General features: G+C 46.7%; 1 protein-coding gene across 8 annotated transcripts in view; it reads left to right on the top strand.

The window, feature by feature from the left end:
* Positions 1 to 15912, top strand: part of LOC142573293 (very long-chain specific acyl-CoA dehydrogenase, mitochondrial-like) — a 291200-nt gene that overhangs the window by 150705 nt on the left and 124583 nt on the right. For 7 of the 8 annotated variants that reach the window (XM_075682934.1, XM_075682931.1, XM_075682932.1 and 4 more), the window contains one exon: positions 4171 to 4284. The exons of the other annotated variant lie outside the window; for it this stretch is intronic. In XM_075682934.1, coding sequence (XP_075539049.1) covers positions 4171 to 4284 — 114 coding nt within the window. The remainder of the gene's footprint in view (positions 1 to 4170; positions 4285 to 15912) is intronic. 8 annotated transcript variants of the gene reach the window in all.

Below are 15912 nucleotides of genomic sequence, written 5' to 3'. Positions count from 1 at the left end.
GTGTCGATTAACCCCGTTATTTCTTCGTCATCTATGGTGACAGGAATGTTCGACCTTACCTCTGGTACAGTGTTTAACTGTGTCTGCACATCGGTCTCGTTCTGTTTATGTCGTCGTCGTAGTGGAGGATCTTGCGTACAGTCGACGTCAGCAGCCTCACCTCCAGAGGGCGATGAAATCAGTTTTCCTGACCCGCCGGGCAAGGCGAGCGGCGTCTGGGAGCGCCGCGAGAAAAGGCTGGGCTCGGTGATGGTGACCTGTAATGAGCAGGACACGAAGAACAGGGCTCATGCCATTGTTGATCAAAATTTTGACGATTCTCGGCGAAACTCTATTTCTGGCAGCCACTCACCAGGTCGTGTATGAGGTGCATCCGGCAAAAATCCACGGAGCCCCACATGACGATAAGGACACATTCTGTAGATGTGCCCGGCTTCGCCACAATGAAAACAAAGGTGCTTGTAGCCTGTGGTGCGCCAGACCTCGCTCTTCCTAGTTCTAGCTTTGGTGATGTGCGGTGGGCCGGGAGGCCTGAAACTTACGTCCATTTGTTGAGCGGGGTGTACCATGCTGTACACACTTGAGTGTGGTGGACGGTGTACTGCTTCAGCATAATTCATTTCAGCACGCGTTTCTTGCTGTGGTGCCTTGTACTGTCCAGGAACATGGACGGCCTGTCGGACCTCAGCGTGCACCATTTCTGCAATGGAAAGTTGTCCCATAGGGGCAGCAGTCGTCTGCATCTTCTGCAGTTCCTCCTTGATGACAGCCCTGATGAGTTTTCGGAAGGTGCTGATGTCGTTACTGAGGGTAACAACAAATAGCTCCCTTGAAATCACGACGTCGCAGTTGTATTGCCTGGCCTGCTGTTGAAGGGCCTTTTTCATGGTAGTGGCTTTTTCATGGAACTCTGCAAGTGTCGTCGGCAGGTGTCGATTGAGGCCAGCAAAGATTTACTCTTTGACGCTGCGCATTAGGTGGCACACCTTCTGTGTTTCAGTCATAGGAGGGTCCGTGCATCTGAAGAGCCGATTCATGTCTTATATGTATGCAGTCACTCGCTCATTTGGGCCTTGATTTCTCGCCTCCATTGCTAACTCCACCCTCTCCTTCCTGTCCACCCTGGTGAAGTCATTGAGAAACTGCCGATGAAATTCTTCCCATGACGTCAATGTCGCCTCGTGGTTCTCAGACGATGTTTTCACGGAATCTTCAAGAGCGAAGTACACATAGCATAGCTTACGCTCGTGGGACAAGTCATTGAGGTTGGCAATCCGGTCAAAATGGGCAAGCCAGTAATCGGTTTCCTCTGAAGCACTTCTGTGGAATGGATTTGGCATCCGGGTGTGATTGACAACCATGTGCAATGCTGCAATAGCGCCAGAAGGTGGTTGGTTCATCATTCTAGTTCGTTCCGGTAGCAGACCGGGCTGTGGCTGGAGTCCCTGGAGACGTCGGCTGGTAGGTACGTGCACAGGGGTAAGTTCGGCCGAACTACTCGCCGGGCTTAGGCCTGGGGTTTGCTCCGGGGATCTAATATCTACCGTACCTGGCACATCCACCAAAAATGTCACCCAGCTAGTACTAGCTAAAACAGTTCACCAGCGACAGATTGACAAAAAACTGCTGCCTTTAGCAATGGCTATTTCTCGGAGAGCGTGCGCGCAACCACGAACTTCCTCGTTCTCGCCTCAAGGGGCCAGTGTCATCACGTGCCAACTTATTTCGTGTCACTATGCAGAAACTGTTCCGAAATTTCTTGTCATATTCCGTGCATCGCTGGCAACTGGCAAATTACCGGATGACTGGAAGACACCCCGAATCTTTTGTATGTTTAAGAAAGGAGACCGTCTTGTACAAAATTATCGTCTTATTTCTATAATATTGTCTTGCTGTAAATTAATTGAACATATCATCACTAAACAAATGAACCAGTTTCTAGAGAAAAACTTAACTTTAACACGTCACCAGCATGATTTCAGAAAAGGATGCTCAACGGTCTTCTTTCACTCTAACGGACAAGTAGACATGATTCTTTTAGATTTTAACAAAACATTTGACCATGTACCTCATGATTCACTCATAACAAAATTAAAAAATGCCATGCTTCCATCGATTATAATACATTGGATTACTGATTACTTGAACAATTGTAAACAGTATGTTGTAATCGACAGGCAAGAATCTTCCACTAACATTGTTGGTACCGCTACATAGTGTACTCGGACCATAACTTTTCCTTTTGTACTTTAATGATCTTGTAAATGCAGTTGACTCAAACATTAACATCAGATGATTTACTGAGGATTGTATTTTGGGCAGAGATATAACTTCCCATAATGATCAACTTGAACTTAACAACTTAAACAACATTTTGGATTGGTGCAGCATGTGGGGAATGTTTCTGAACACGGAAAAAGTGTTATTTTACGAAATACATGTAAAATAAACCGACTAGTGCACACTTATGAGCTAAGTTTGTCAGACTTACAAGAGGTTACTAACTACAAATACTTGGGAGTTGCCATTACTAACAATTTATCATGGAAGATTCATATTGACAATGTATGCACATCAGCCTTTCGTAAACGCCATCTACTCCGACATGTCTGCTGCACACCCTTTATTCGGCCGATACTTGAGTATACATGTATACTGGGATCCCTACACCAAAGTTAACATTAAGAAGCTCGAAAGAATACAAAGAAAGGCAGTTTGATTTGTTTTTTCTAAGTTTTCACAGTATGATTCTCTCGCGGAACTTATGGTAACAAATGGTATACAGTTGTTAGCTTTACGAAAAAAAATTGCACCTTGGCTTTCTTTTGTCACTTATTAGTAATAAATTAATCATTGAGCCATCAATATATAATAAACCCTTAACAATTAGGCACGCCTGGCTCCACCAGTCTCACACTTTAACCCCATATTTTGCATGTACTGAAGTATTCAAAAATTTTTTTCCACAATTTAATAACGACTGGAACTCGATGCCATCCCTAGTTGTACCTACGACTGATTGACATATGTTACTTTTTTTTGCTGTGTCTATTCAAATGTATTTCTCAGGCTGGGTAGCGCAACCCAAATGAACGACAAAAGTAAGTGGACGATACGAGCACGGGCTAACAATCAATTAATTTTTTTCAAAAAAGGAATTAAATATACAGAGAAAGGGATCAAGTGATGAAGTGATGCTTACAAGTGGTGAAAGGTTGTCAGCCTATCTTTCCATTGAAAAACTTCGTTTCTTTATCAAGCAGAGCGAACTCTGGCTGATGCACAAGCTTGAGATGACATGCATGAAGTAGGCCTCCACAATCTCGCAGTTGATTTGATTTCAATTTTTATACAATATTTAGTTTTTTTCAAACAGGTTTGCATGGGTAATGCCAACAATGCACTGCCAGATTCGAGCCTGTTGAATTTCTGATCACAGCTTGGTGCTCCGTGAGGCGGATGTTAAGGCAGCGTCCCGTCTGCCCAAAGTACCTCCTGCTGCACAAAAGTGGAATAGTGCACACCACTCACACCGAGGAATATGTTCTGTCACCAACTCGCCCAGCTTGCTGTGTTAATTCTATTCAAATGATTTTGTACACACCCTGCTTGTACCTCTATTTCGCAGTATTGTATAAATAAAAATAATAAATAAAATAAGCAGAAATGTTTTTCGACACAACATTCTTAGTTTGCATTTAATTCGGCCTTGGAATCGGAAAATATTGTGCTAATCAATAGGAGGGCGCTCGTGCCGCCACCTTCGAATATTTTTTTGGCTTGCTTGCAATGCTTTTCGGGAATAAAATTTTCTGTTCCTCGCAGCTTGAGTATTCTTACACGACAAACAAAAAAATCAGACAAAACAAGAATACAAAGCGTACACACGTTTGATCTCTCGTGGAATGACCCTCTGGCTTTTATACGATCCTTCAAGATAATTAACATTCGAAGTTATTTTTGGAGGAGAGATCTGCTGGTTTCCCAGGTGATAGCATGTGCCAACTAGCTCAGCTAAGAACCATCGGACATTCAAAGTGTCTATGAAATCATCCACTATACAGCTTCTGGAATTCCGTAAGCACAGTTTCACAAAGTCTCAGCAGTGCGGCAGACTTTCATGCATGCCATCTATTGAGTGTTCTCTGTTTGGTGCCATGTTGTGTGCAGTCTATCAAGACACGGGCTGAGCTGTCTCCAGATGGGAAGCACTACATTCTCAACGGTGGTAAAATCTGGATAAGCAATGGTGGCCTTGCTGAAATCTTCACTGTATTTGCTAAGGCAAGTGACTTTTACTGGTGTGGCTGAGTTGGTTTGCCAAGATGTCTCAAATTATCTTGAAATCTTGAGAGATTACATACTTAAGCCAAGAAGATATTGCTGCTTTGTGCTGTGTGCTTTCACAGGCTTTATTATTGATGCTGCTGCAAAATGTATCAATCAAACTAACAAACCAGCTAATAAATGTCGCATCCCTTGATGAAACTACGAATGTCAGAACACACACGAAAATCAAGAACTTTGGGGATTGCTTCATAATTTTTCGACTGCGAAAAACCTCATCAATATTAAACAAATTAAGTCGCAGGGCAGAAGAACACGTCGATGTGCAAAAGGAGAGAGTGTGGGAAAAGTATATATGCCGTATAAATTTTTACACAGATGAAACGAAATTGTGAAATGGTGTAAATAAATGAAAAGGCTGACAGTCATACCCTCATCACTTCGTAAATACACAAGGTGATCACGTGGAAGATCAGGCACATTTTCTGGTTGAACACTTTGAACAAATCTTCAGTGCATCGCACTACATGGAAAATTTCCTGATGTTCAAAGAATGTGCAGAGCGACAGTGTCTTGAATGCAGATGTGCATAAAATGAGCACTACGATGGCCCATTTAGTCTAGCTGAACTGTAGGCATCTCTTACTTGTTGCGACAGCTCGGCCTCAGGTGGTGACTGTGTAATCTATTAAATAAAGCACAAAAAACACTCCTCTCTCTTTTTAATGTCATGTGGGCTGCTGGGTGCATTGCATCTTCTTGAAAAGGAACTGTTGTCATCCCTATACAAGGCAAGGACCCATCCTTACCCAGCAGTTAGACATATAGCTTTGACAAGCTGTCTGTGCAAGCTCTTTGAAAAGTTGGTACACCAGCGTCTCATCTGTTTCCTAGAAAGCAGCAGAATACTAGAGCGTTACTAGTGTGGCCATGAGAAGTTCGACATCAGACCACCTTGTCCACAGTGAGGCAAACATTAGGGATGCCTTCACACATAAACAGTTGTCTATGTTTATTTCTTGGCTTGGAGGAAGTATGCCTCCACATGTTTTAGATATTTCTTATAACTGCACGAAAAGAAATGAGGACACTAGTGGTGTGGGGTTGTGGTGATCTGTGTGTTTCTTGTGACCTCACTTATTTCGCACAATTATAAGAAGCAAGTAAAGCTACGAACCAACTAGCCTGCCAGAACGTCCAACTCCACATGGCACTTCTATTTTCCGAGACATTTCTGCCATGGGTTTCCATGGAAGTATGTTAAATATAATCGAAAGATACCTTTCCAAGTGCACCTTTCATGTAAGGGTTGGTCAGTTTTTGTTGGTCTTTCGCCCAGAGAACTGGTGTTCCACAGGGCGGTGTGCTTATCTGTATACTGTTTATTGTGAAAGCAAATTCTTTGTGCATGGCTATTCCACGAACAATCTTCAACTTTGTATATGTAGATAATGTTCTGATTGGTTTTAAATTGTGCACCCTTGCTATATGCGAATGGCATGTCCAGCATGGCTTAAATAATTCAAGTGCCTAAAGGGGCTGGTGAAAACCCCTTTAAGTTGAGCCCACAGAAAAGTACATGTGTCCTTTTCACGAATAAGAGGAATGGTACCCGACCCTGCTGTTGGAGCTCTCTGGTAGTACATTACCTGCAAGCACAAAACCAATTTCCCGGCATCATACTGGACTCAAAACTGACATTCATTCTACATATCAAATACTTTAAAGTGATACTGAACAAACTTTTGAAGCCGAGATTTTTAGCCCAGATGAAAGCTTGAGTGCTGAAATTGGTTGACACAACCTTGTTTTCAAGTAGAAACTAGCGGAAAATATAGAATTTAATCAATTTTCCGCAGTATAACACGTCTAGCAGCCGCAGCGTGAACTGGAGAAAGTGACGTTGGCTGTGCTGTGCTGGATACCAGCATGCCAGCCATTGCCCGCGTGAGCCATGCACGGTGCCGGATGGCAGCATACGAAATCTCAACTGTGCAGTTGCTCACAGCTGCATACTTGTTTTCGCAAGTGGCGTTTGTGACCAAGTCTTCAAAGTTGCTGTTTGTGTGGTGTGCTGCTTTGTAATGTGATCAGTAGAGCACATGCCACAATGCAGGAGAATGCCTCTACGCAGCTACGTGCAAGGGTGTGGGAAAAGTGCAGTTGGGCGAGACCTATCCGACAGCCGAAGCTTCGAAGGATATGGGGTGTGTTTCAATTCTGGCCAGCATCAGAGACAGTCTACGTAGACAGCTAATGAGACAGCCGAGAGGAGGTCATGTAATGGAACACGTTTCGAGCAGTCTTCCAGAGGGCTCAAAACGACGGCATTTCCAACAGCATTTGCGACATGACACCACCTCATGGCGACAAGAAAAAGTTGAGGAAAGCACACATCTTTCTCTATATTAAGTCTTTGCGCGTGTGAACCTATGAAAAATACTCTGTAGCTTACGTTTATTTTTGTCTTATTTATTTAAACATACTTTTAACCCTCATGTGAGGGTCGTGACAGAGAGGGAATACGTGACAAATACAAAACTGATATGGAAGGCACTTTGCGGTGTCATAAAACTTATACAAAACATCATCGCAAAATGTCAAGATCATCGAACAAGGGGCATAGAATAATTGACAGGAAGGCAGAACATCAAGAAAACAGTGAATTAATTTCAGGGAACAAAACTATCAAGAAAAGTTTCAAACGCTTCTACATCAGTGTATTCAGCAATATGCGCAGGTAGTCCATTCCATTTTTTGGTGACATCAGGAAAAAATGAATAACAAACGACGTTTGTGCGGGTGGCATAAGGACGGATGGTTGCACCATGATTTATTCTCTTGCTAAGTCTACCAGGTGCACGTATGTACCTGCTTTTATCAATCTTTACATGACCCTGGAGAATCTGAAATAATAATGTTATCCTGTTCCTCTGTCGCCCAATTTCTGATAATTCCAAATTACATGAACTTAGAATTTCGGTAATGGAGTTTTTTTTTGTACCTAGAACATATAAATCGGACTGCAAGTCTTTGAACTCTTTCCAGTTTAGCGTTTAGACCTTTTTGATGGGGACTTCAAACCACGGCAGCGTCTTTTCAAACAGGTTGAATAAAGTTTTTGTATGCCATTAGCTTGACGTCTTTGGTTGCGTTTCGTAGCTTTACTCGAAGAAAACACAGCTTTTTGTACAATGCAGAGCACACATTTTCAATCTGGCTGCACCAGTTTAGGTCATCAGCAATCAATACACTAAGATATCTGAAATTAGACACATTTGTCAAAATAACATTTCCAATATGATACTGAAAGGGAACAACATATTTCTTTCAGTTAATGTGCGCGAAGGTGGTTTTGGCATAATTAATTTCCATGTCCCATTTCTGGCACCAAGTATGAAGACCTTCGAGACACTGGTTCAGCTTTACCTGATCATTTTTACAGGTAACTGGTGCATAAAGTAAGCAGTCATCTGCAAAAAGCTTCAACGCCAATGGCGGCTGAACAACTGTAACTACATCATTATTATAAAGCAAAAACAGTAATGGGCCTAGCACCAACCCCTGTGGTACCACAGAAAATATCTCCAAAAAACCTGACACACAATTACTAATGCGAACAACTTGCCTCTGACCTGTTAAATATGAACCGTTTCGATTAGTTGGGTAACCGTTGAAAGGCCCTGTCTAAAACCATGCTGATTTGCATAAAGTAACTTATTTGTTTCCAGAAAATGAATACTGTGTTTTGGTATTACATGGTCCATGAGTTTGCAACATACAGATGTCGGTTAGACAGGGCAATAGTTTGGAGGCAGGCGATTTTCACTTTTGAACACCGGAATAACAGCAGCACAGCGCCAATGTTGTGGAAGGGAATGAGTGCGTAAAGAGTGTTCAAAAGTAATTTCTAAATAAATGGACATCCACTTGGCATATTGCTTCAGAAATACCGTCGGCACCCCGTCCGAGCCACTGGCCTTCTTTGAATTTAAGTTTAGCAGATGACGAAACATGCCCTCCCGGTGAAACAAAAGGGGCTCCAAAGGAAAAGCGCAGGAATAGTTTACGTCATCGGCGACGTGATTATCTGTATCTCTGTGAAACACTGACTCAAATAACTCATTGAAACCATCTGCTATCTGTTGTGTGTCTGTAACAAGGTCACCTTCTATTGTTATCTGCTCTATTTTGGCTTTCTATGCTCCCAAAAAACGCCAAAATTTTTCTGGCGCACTTTTAAGGAAGTTGCCGAGAGTGTCATTGAAGAACTTTCTTTTTGATTCTGATAATACTGTCACGTGGTGGTGACGTTGAAGAACACAGTAGCAATACTCAGTACTGTGAAAACCAAAACAAACTTTTATTGGGCGAACCTGTGCCCACAAAAACGCGACAATTATAGCACAACGATAGCGGCGAACACGGTCGGCGATCGTCGAAAATCTGATCAGCGGGTCAAGCGCGTCGGCTTTTATAGAGCAGTCGTCGAATGTTCCAGACTAATCTTTCGGACCCGCGTGCCTTCCACAAAGTTCTACACCATTCGCGTCAGGTGATGAAATCAGATAACGTAAGGTTCGGCGACAACAGACAGCGGATAGAAGCATCGATAACTTTCCAGAAACTTCGGATACATGCAGGCGCGTGCCGCGCTGTGCGATTACATTTGTTAGGCGGCGAAACGTGGTTTCCCGATAAAGATAAGTACACGTGTCAATACCTCCCTCTTAAGAAGCATCGTCCCGATGCTACAAATGTAAGAGAGCGAAACACGAAAGGACACTTATTAAACAAAAGTAACGAAACAACGAAAAGAAACAAAGTCCAAAGGTCAGTTACGCGAAGCCCCAAAGTTCATTAACGCTGGTAGTACGGCTTGAGTCGCACAACGTGGACTATTTCAGGTCGTGAGCGGCGCCGCTGTGATAGCGAAATGCCGTCTGGCACGACCTCATAGTCCAGTGCGCCAATACGTCGGATGATCTTGTACGGTCCGAAATAGCGACGCAATAGCTTCTCGCTCAGTCCTCGTCGGCGTATAGGGGTCCAAAGCCAAACACGGTCACCGGGCTGGTACTCGACCAAGCGTCGTCGGAGGTTGTAGTGTCGGCTGTCGGTCCTCTGCTGGTTCTTGATTCGCAGGCGGGCGAGCTGTCGGGCTTCTTCGGCGCGCTGGAGATAGGTAGCGACGTCAAGATTTTCCTTGTCAGTGACGTGCGGCAGCATGGCGTCGAGCGTCGTCGTTGGGTTCCTGCCGTAAACCAGCTTAAATGGCGTGATCTGTGTTGTTTCTTCCACCGCAGTGTTGTAAGCGAATGTTACGTACGGCAGGACCGCATCCCACGTCTTGTGCTCGACGTCGACGTACATTGCTAGCATGTCGGCGAGGGTCTTGTTCAGGCGCTCCGTGAGACCATTCGTCTGCGGATGGTAGGCAGTTGTCCTCCTGTGACTTGTCTGGCTGTATTGCAGAATGGCTTGGGTGAGCTGTGCTGTAAAAGCCGTTCCTCTGTTGGTGATGAGGACTTCTGGGGCACCATGTCGTAGTAGAATGTTCTCGACGAAAAATTTCACCACTTCGGCTGCGCTGCCTTTCGGTAGAGCTTTAGTTTCAGCGAAGCGGGTGAGATAGTCCGTCGCCACGACAATCCGCTATTTTCCGGAAGTTGATGTCGGAAACAGTCCCAACAAATCCATCCCGGTCTGCTGAAATGGTCGGCAAGGAGGTTTGATCGGCTGTAGTAATCCTGCTGGCCTTGTCGGTGGTGTCTTGCGTCACTGACAGTCTCGGCATGTCTTGACGTAACGAGCGACGACGGCGGTCACACGCGGCCAGTAATACCTTTCCTGTATCCTCGACAGCGTTCGGGAGAATCCGAGGTGCCCAGCGGTTGGATCGTCATGTAGCGCGCACAGTATTTCTGGACGCAGCGCTGACGGTACAACGAGAAGGTAACTGGCGCGGACTGGTGAGAAGTTCTTCTTCGCGAGTAGGTTGTTTTGAAGCGTGAACGAAGACAATCCACGCTTAAATGCCCTAGGGACAACGTCGGTGTGCCCTTCCAAATACTCGACTAGGGCTTTTAGCTCCGGGTCCCCTTGTTGTTGTTTGGCGAAGTCTTCCGCGCTTATTATACCAAGGAAGGCGTCGTCATCCTCGTCATCTTGCGGCGGTGGGTCAATGGGGGCGCGTGATAGGCAATCGGCGTCTGAGTGTTTTCGTCCTGACTCTTATATTACAGTGATATCGTATTCTTGTAGTCTGAGGCTCCACCGTGCCAGCTGTCCTGAAGTGTCCTTTAAGTTAGCTAGCCCACACAATGCGTGATGGTCGCTGACCACTTTGAATGGCCTGTCATATAGGTAAGAGCGAAATTTCGCTGTAGCCGAAACGATGGCGAGGCATTCCTTTTCCGTTGTAGAATAATTGTCTTCCGCTTTTGACAACGACCGGCTAGCGTAAGCTATCACGTGTTCATGTCCATCTTTTCTCTGGACTAGGACGGCACCGAGGCCTAGGCTACTGGCTTCTGTGTGGATTTTGGTATCGGCGTGCTCGTCGAAGTGCGCAAGTACCGGCGGCGACTGCATGCGTCGTTTGAGTTCTTGAAATGCGTCGGCCTGCGGCGTTTCCCACTTGAACTCGACGTCACATTTAGTCAGCTGTGTCAGTGGCCCGGCGATCCGTGAAAAGTCCTTCACAAATCGCCTGTAGTAGGCACACATGCCAAGAAATCTACGCACTGCCTTCTTGTCGATGGGCTGCGGGAACTTTGCGATGGCAGCTGTCTTCTGCGGGTCGGGGCGGACTCCAGACTTGCTGAAGACGTGGCCTAGGAACAGAAGCTCATCGTAAGCGAAGCGGCACTTCTCTGGCTTCAGAGTGAGCCCTGATGACTTGATGGCCTCGAGTACTGTTGCAAGCCGCCTAAGGTGATCGTCGAAATTTCCGGCGAAGACAACGAAGTCATCCAAGTAAACGAGACAGGTCTGCCACTTCAATCCTGCTAAAACCGTGTCCACGCGCTGGAACGTTGCAGGCGCCGAGACAGTCCAAATGGCATAACCTTGAACTCGTAGAGGCCGTCTGGAGTGATGAAGGCGGTCTTCTCACTATCTCTTTCGTCGACATCTATTTGCCAATAGCCAGACTTGAGGTCCATCGACGACAAGTATTTCGCGTTGCAGAGCCGATCCAATGCGTCGTCTATCCATGGGAGGGGGTATACGTCCTTCTTTGTGATCTTGTTCACTCGACGATAATTGACGCAGAAACGTAGGGTTCCGTCCTTTTTCTTTACCAGGGCAACTGGGGATGCCCACGGGCTTTTCGATGGCTGGATGATGTCGTCGCGTAGCATTTCGTCGACTTGTTCTCTTATAGCTTCACATTCTCGCCGGGAGACTCGGTAAGGGCTCTGGCGGAGTGGTCGAGCGCACTCCTCAGTGATTATGCGATGCTTGGCGACTGGTGTTTGTCGAATCCTCGATGACGTAGAAAAACAGCCTTTGTATCATCGGAGCAGACTTCTGAGCTGCTATTGCTTAATTACGGGGAGACTTGGATTAATGTCGTAGTCTGGTTCGGGAAGCATGGTCCTCGGCGTAGATGCGGTGCAATCCGATAGGACAAACGCATTATTGGTTTCCAGAATTTCCTCGGTGTACGCGATCGTCGTGCCCTTGTTGATGTGCTTGAAGTCCTGGCTGAAGTTTCTCAGGAACACTTCAGTTTTCCCTCCATGCAGTCGAGCGATCGCTCTTGCAACGCAAATTTCACGGTCTAGCAGTAGACATTGGTCGCCTTCGATGACGCCTTCTACATCAGCGGGTGTTTTGGTGCCTACCGAAATAACAATGCTGGAGCGAGGCGGGATGCTCACTTGATCTTCGAGCACACTCAAGGCGTGGTGACAACGAGGGCTCTCCGGCGGTATCGCTTTATCTTCCGACAGCGTTATTGACTTAGACTTCAGGTCAATGATTGCGCCGTTTTGGTTCAGGAAGTCCATAGCGAGAATGACGTCTCGTGAACACTGTTGGAGGATAACGGAGGTGGCAGGGTAAGTCCGGTCATGAATGGTTATTCTTGCCGTGCAGATTCCAGTCGGCGTGATGAGGTGTCCTCCTGCGGTCCGAATTTGAGGGCCTTCCCATGCGGTCTTAACTTTCTTCAACCGGGCGGCGATATGTCCACTCATTACGGAGTAATCAGCCCCTGTGTCCACTAAGGCGGTAACTGCGTGGCCGTCGAGAAGCACGTCGAGGTCAGTTGTTCTTTGTCTTGCGTTACAGTTAGGTCTTGGCGTCGGATCACGGCTGTGTCGCGTTGACTTGTGGCTGGTATGGGACGTCGTTAGGTCGTCTTTCGTCGTCGTATTCTTTGCTTTGCCACTTCGTCGGGTCGGCGGTGTGTCGTTATGTCGTTGAGGTAGTTTCTTCGGCGTCTTCGGCGGCGGCGGAGGATCTTCGTCATTTCGACGAACAGCAACCGCACCTCCATCGGTTGCTGCTTTTAGTTTTCCGGATATGGGCCCGCTGACCGGCCCCAGGCTGGGCCAGTGTATGGACGGCGCTGCGGCGACAGGTAGCGGCCTGGTGACGGCGAACGGAACGGTCGTCGAGAGTTGTACTGAGTGGCGGCTAGGTAATCGGCGATGACACGTGGGCGCTCCCCAAGATGCGGACGCGGCGCGTTGATGGCGCACCCTCTCAGTCCCAAGTTGCGGTATGGGCATCGGCGGTACACATGGCCGGCTTCCCCGCAGTGGTAGCAGAGCGGGCGGTGGTCAGGAGCGCGCCAAACGTCTGTCTTCCTCCGGTAGCGGCGCTGGGCGACGGGTGGGCGTGCTGGGGGCGGCGGCAGTGGTCGACGGAATTGCGGCGTTACAGGGCCCTGGCACGGTCGTGGAGGGGGACCTTGACGGCGGGCGACGGCGGCGTAGGTCATCGCTTCTGGCTGGTTCTGCGATGATCGTGACTGTACCTCGGGAACTCCGAGCGATCGCTGGACTTCTTCTTTGACAACTTCGGCGATTGAGGCCGCTTGAGGTTGCGATGAAAGGAAGATCTTCTGAAGCTCCTCTCGTACGACTGCCCGGATGGTCTCGCGCAGTTCTTCGGTGGCCACTGATTGAACGCCGGCGTAGCTTGTTGGCTTGGTGCGTCGGTCGAATTGCCGGTTCCGCACTTCCAGTGTCTTCTCGATGTTCGTGGCCCTGCGAAGAAACTCGTCGACGGTCTTCAGTGGGCTTCTTACCATTCCGGCGAAAAGTTCCTCCTTTACACCACGCATCAGTAGGCGAACTTTCTTCTCCTCTGACATGTCCGGGTCGGCGTGGCGGAACAGACGGGTCATTTCCTCAGTTAAGATGGCGATTGTCTCATTCGGTAGCTGCGTTCTGGTCTCCAGTCGCGCTTGGGCTCGCTCTTTTCGCACGACGCTTGTAACTGTTTGCAGGAAGCCGCTTCGGAACAGTTTCCATGTCGTCAAGGTGGCTTCTCGATTCTCGAACCACGTCCTGGCGGCGTCCTCCAATGCGATATAGACATGTCGCAGCTTGTCGTCGCTTGCCCAGCTGTTACCCGGAGCGACCCTCTCATACGTTTCCAGCCAGCTTTCCGGGTCCTCAAATGTGGAACCGCGGAACGTCGGTGGTTCCCTGGGCTGCTGCAGCACGATGGGAGACGCTGGGGCTGCCATTGGGGTTACCTTGGCCACAATCTTCTTGGTCTTCTCGGGTAGAAGTCCGTGCTCCGGGGGCAGCTGTTGAAGGCGGCGGCTTGCTCGATGGTCACTACGTTTGTGTTCTCTTAGCGGTACGGGCTTGAATTATGGCTTGTCGGGGGCGTCCGGTACATGAACGTAAAGCACCTCCACCAGATGTCACGTGGTGGTGACGTTGAAGAACACGGTAGCAATACGCAGTACTGTGAAAGACAAAACTAACTTTTATTGGGCGAACCTGTGTCCACAAAAACAGGCTACAATTATAGCACAACGATAGCGGCGAACACGGTCGGCGATCGTCGAAAATCTGATCAGCGAGTCAAGCGCGTCGGCTTTTATAGAGCAGTCATCGAATGTTATAGACTAATCGTTCGGACCCGCATGCCTTCCACAAAGTTCTACACCATTCGCGTCACGCGATGAAATTAGATAACCCAATGTTCGGCGACAACAGGCAGCCGGATAGAAGCATCGATAACTTTCCAGAAACTTCGGATACTTGCAGGCGCGTCCCACGCTGTGTGATTACATTCGTTAGGCTGCGAAAGGTAGTTGCCCGATAAAGATAAGTGCACGTGTCAATACTGTTTTAAGGCTGCTCCGCACCTGTGATAGTTCGTTTAACTTCTTGGACTGTTTGCGTAGCCTTTTTATTTTATGTCTCAAGTGAACAATGTTGCGAGTTATCCATGTATTTTTCTGTTTTCTTTTTTTGTAACGACTTCGTACAAATCTGTCGACACAAGTTGTAATAATGCATTTCAATCATTGCCAGAATTTATCGACTGACTTCGACTGGGAGGCAACTTCAAGTTCGTCAAATGATTGTTCTAAATAGTCCAAAACCGAATTACCATCTGCTGGTTCATAATCTTTAACCGACACTCGTTCTTTACACCCTAAGTCGTCAGAATGATTGCACGACGAGGGCAGTATGCTCACTGAAACCATATTATAGTCGGATATACCGTCCAGAATTGATAAGCGATAAGCTCCGACATTACTGGACAGAAACGCCAAATCCAATATTGATCGGGACATGGGTGTCGCCCTTGTGTATTTGTTAACAATTTGCCTTAATTCATGAAAAAATAGCAATTTCCAATAATTTATTTGCACTCATTGTCTCGATGTGGCTACTTGACAGAGCCTCCCAATCAATGTGTCCTAAGTTAAAGTCACCAGCCAATATTAGTCGAGTGATTCTGTTTACATGAGTGCATAGAAATTCGTTGAGGCCATCTGAAAATTCAGGTGGAGTAGCTGGTGGCCTGTAAACTACTCCAACAAGGTACACAGTGTTCCCAAAAATTAGTTTACACCACACTGACTGTGACGTAGTGTTTTCTACAATTATGGCCCGACAACAATCCTTAACAATAATGGCAGTGCCCCCACCTCTTGCATATCTATCCCATCTAAACATGTTATACCCTGGTGGTGCAATACAATCGCTTGGTGTCCAGGTGCTTAACCAGGTTTCGGTTATTAACACAACATGAGGGTTTGCCGACAGTTACATATATTTGAGATCAGTAATTTTATTAATAATGCTATAAGCGTTCAAGAGAATCAAGCGTAGCCATGCTTCAGGTGGCTTATTCCGAGACAAATGTGTGTTCTGCGCTATGCCAGTTTCAAAACGTGTGCTTTGATTATATTTATCTCAGTGATTCTGATATGGACACCGCTCATTTCGAGCTGTCCCATATGTATACTTGCTCGTCTATCTTGACCTTATCACTGAGGAGGGTTGCCTTTTTGCCATTCACCCTGTCCGCAGCAGCACTTTGCTGCAATTTTTTGTGAAATACTACAGTTTCATGCGCATAATCATTGCTGATGCTTACCGAGTTCTCTTTCACTTTTTTGCAATTCTGCAGCACGCTATC

The sequence above is a fragment of the Dermacentor variabilis genome, chromosome 2, assembly GCF_050947875.1.
Source record: "Dermacentor variabilis isolate Ectoservices chromosome 2, ASM5094787v1, whole genome shotgun sequence".
NCBI classification, from domain to species: Eukaryota; Metazoa; Arthropoda; class Arachnida; order Ixodida; family Ixodidae; genus Dermacentor; species Dermacentor variabilis.
This window is presented reverse-complemented; position numbering and strand designations above follow the sequence as displayed.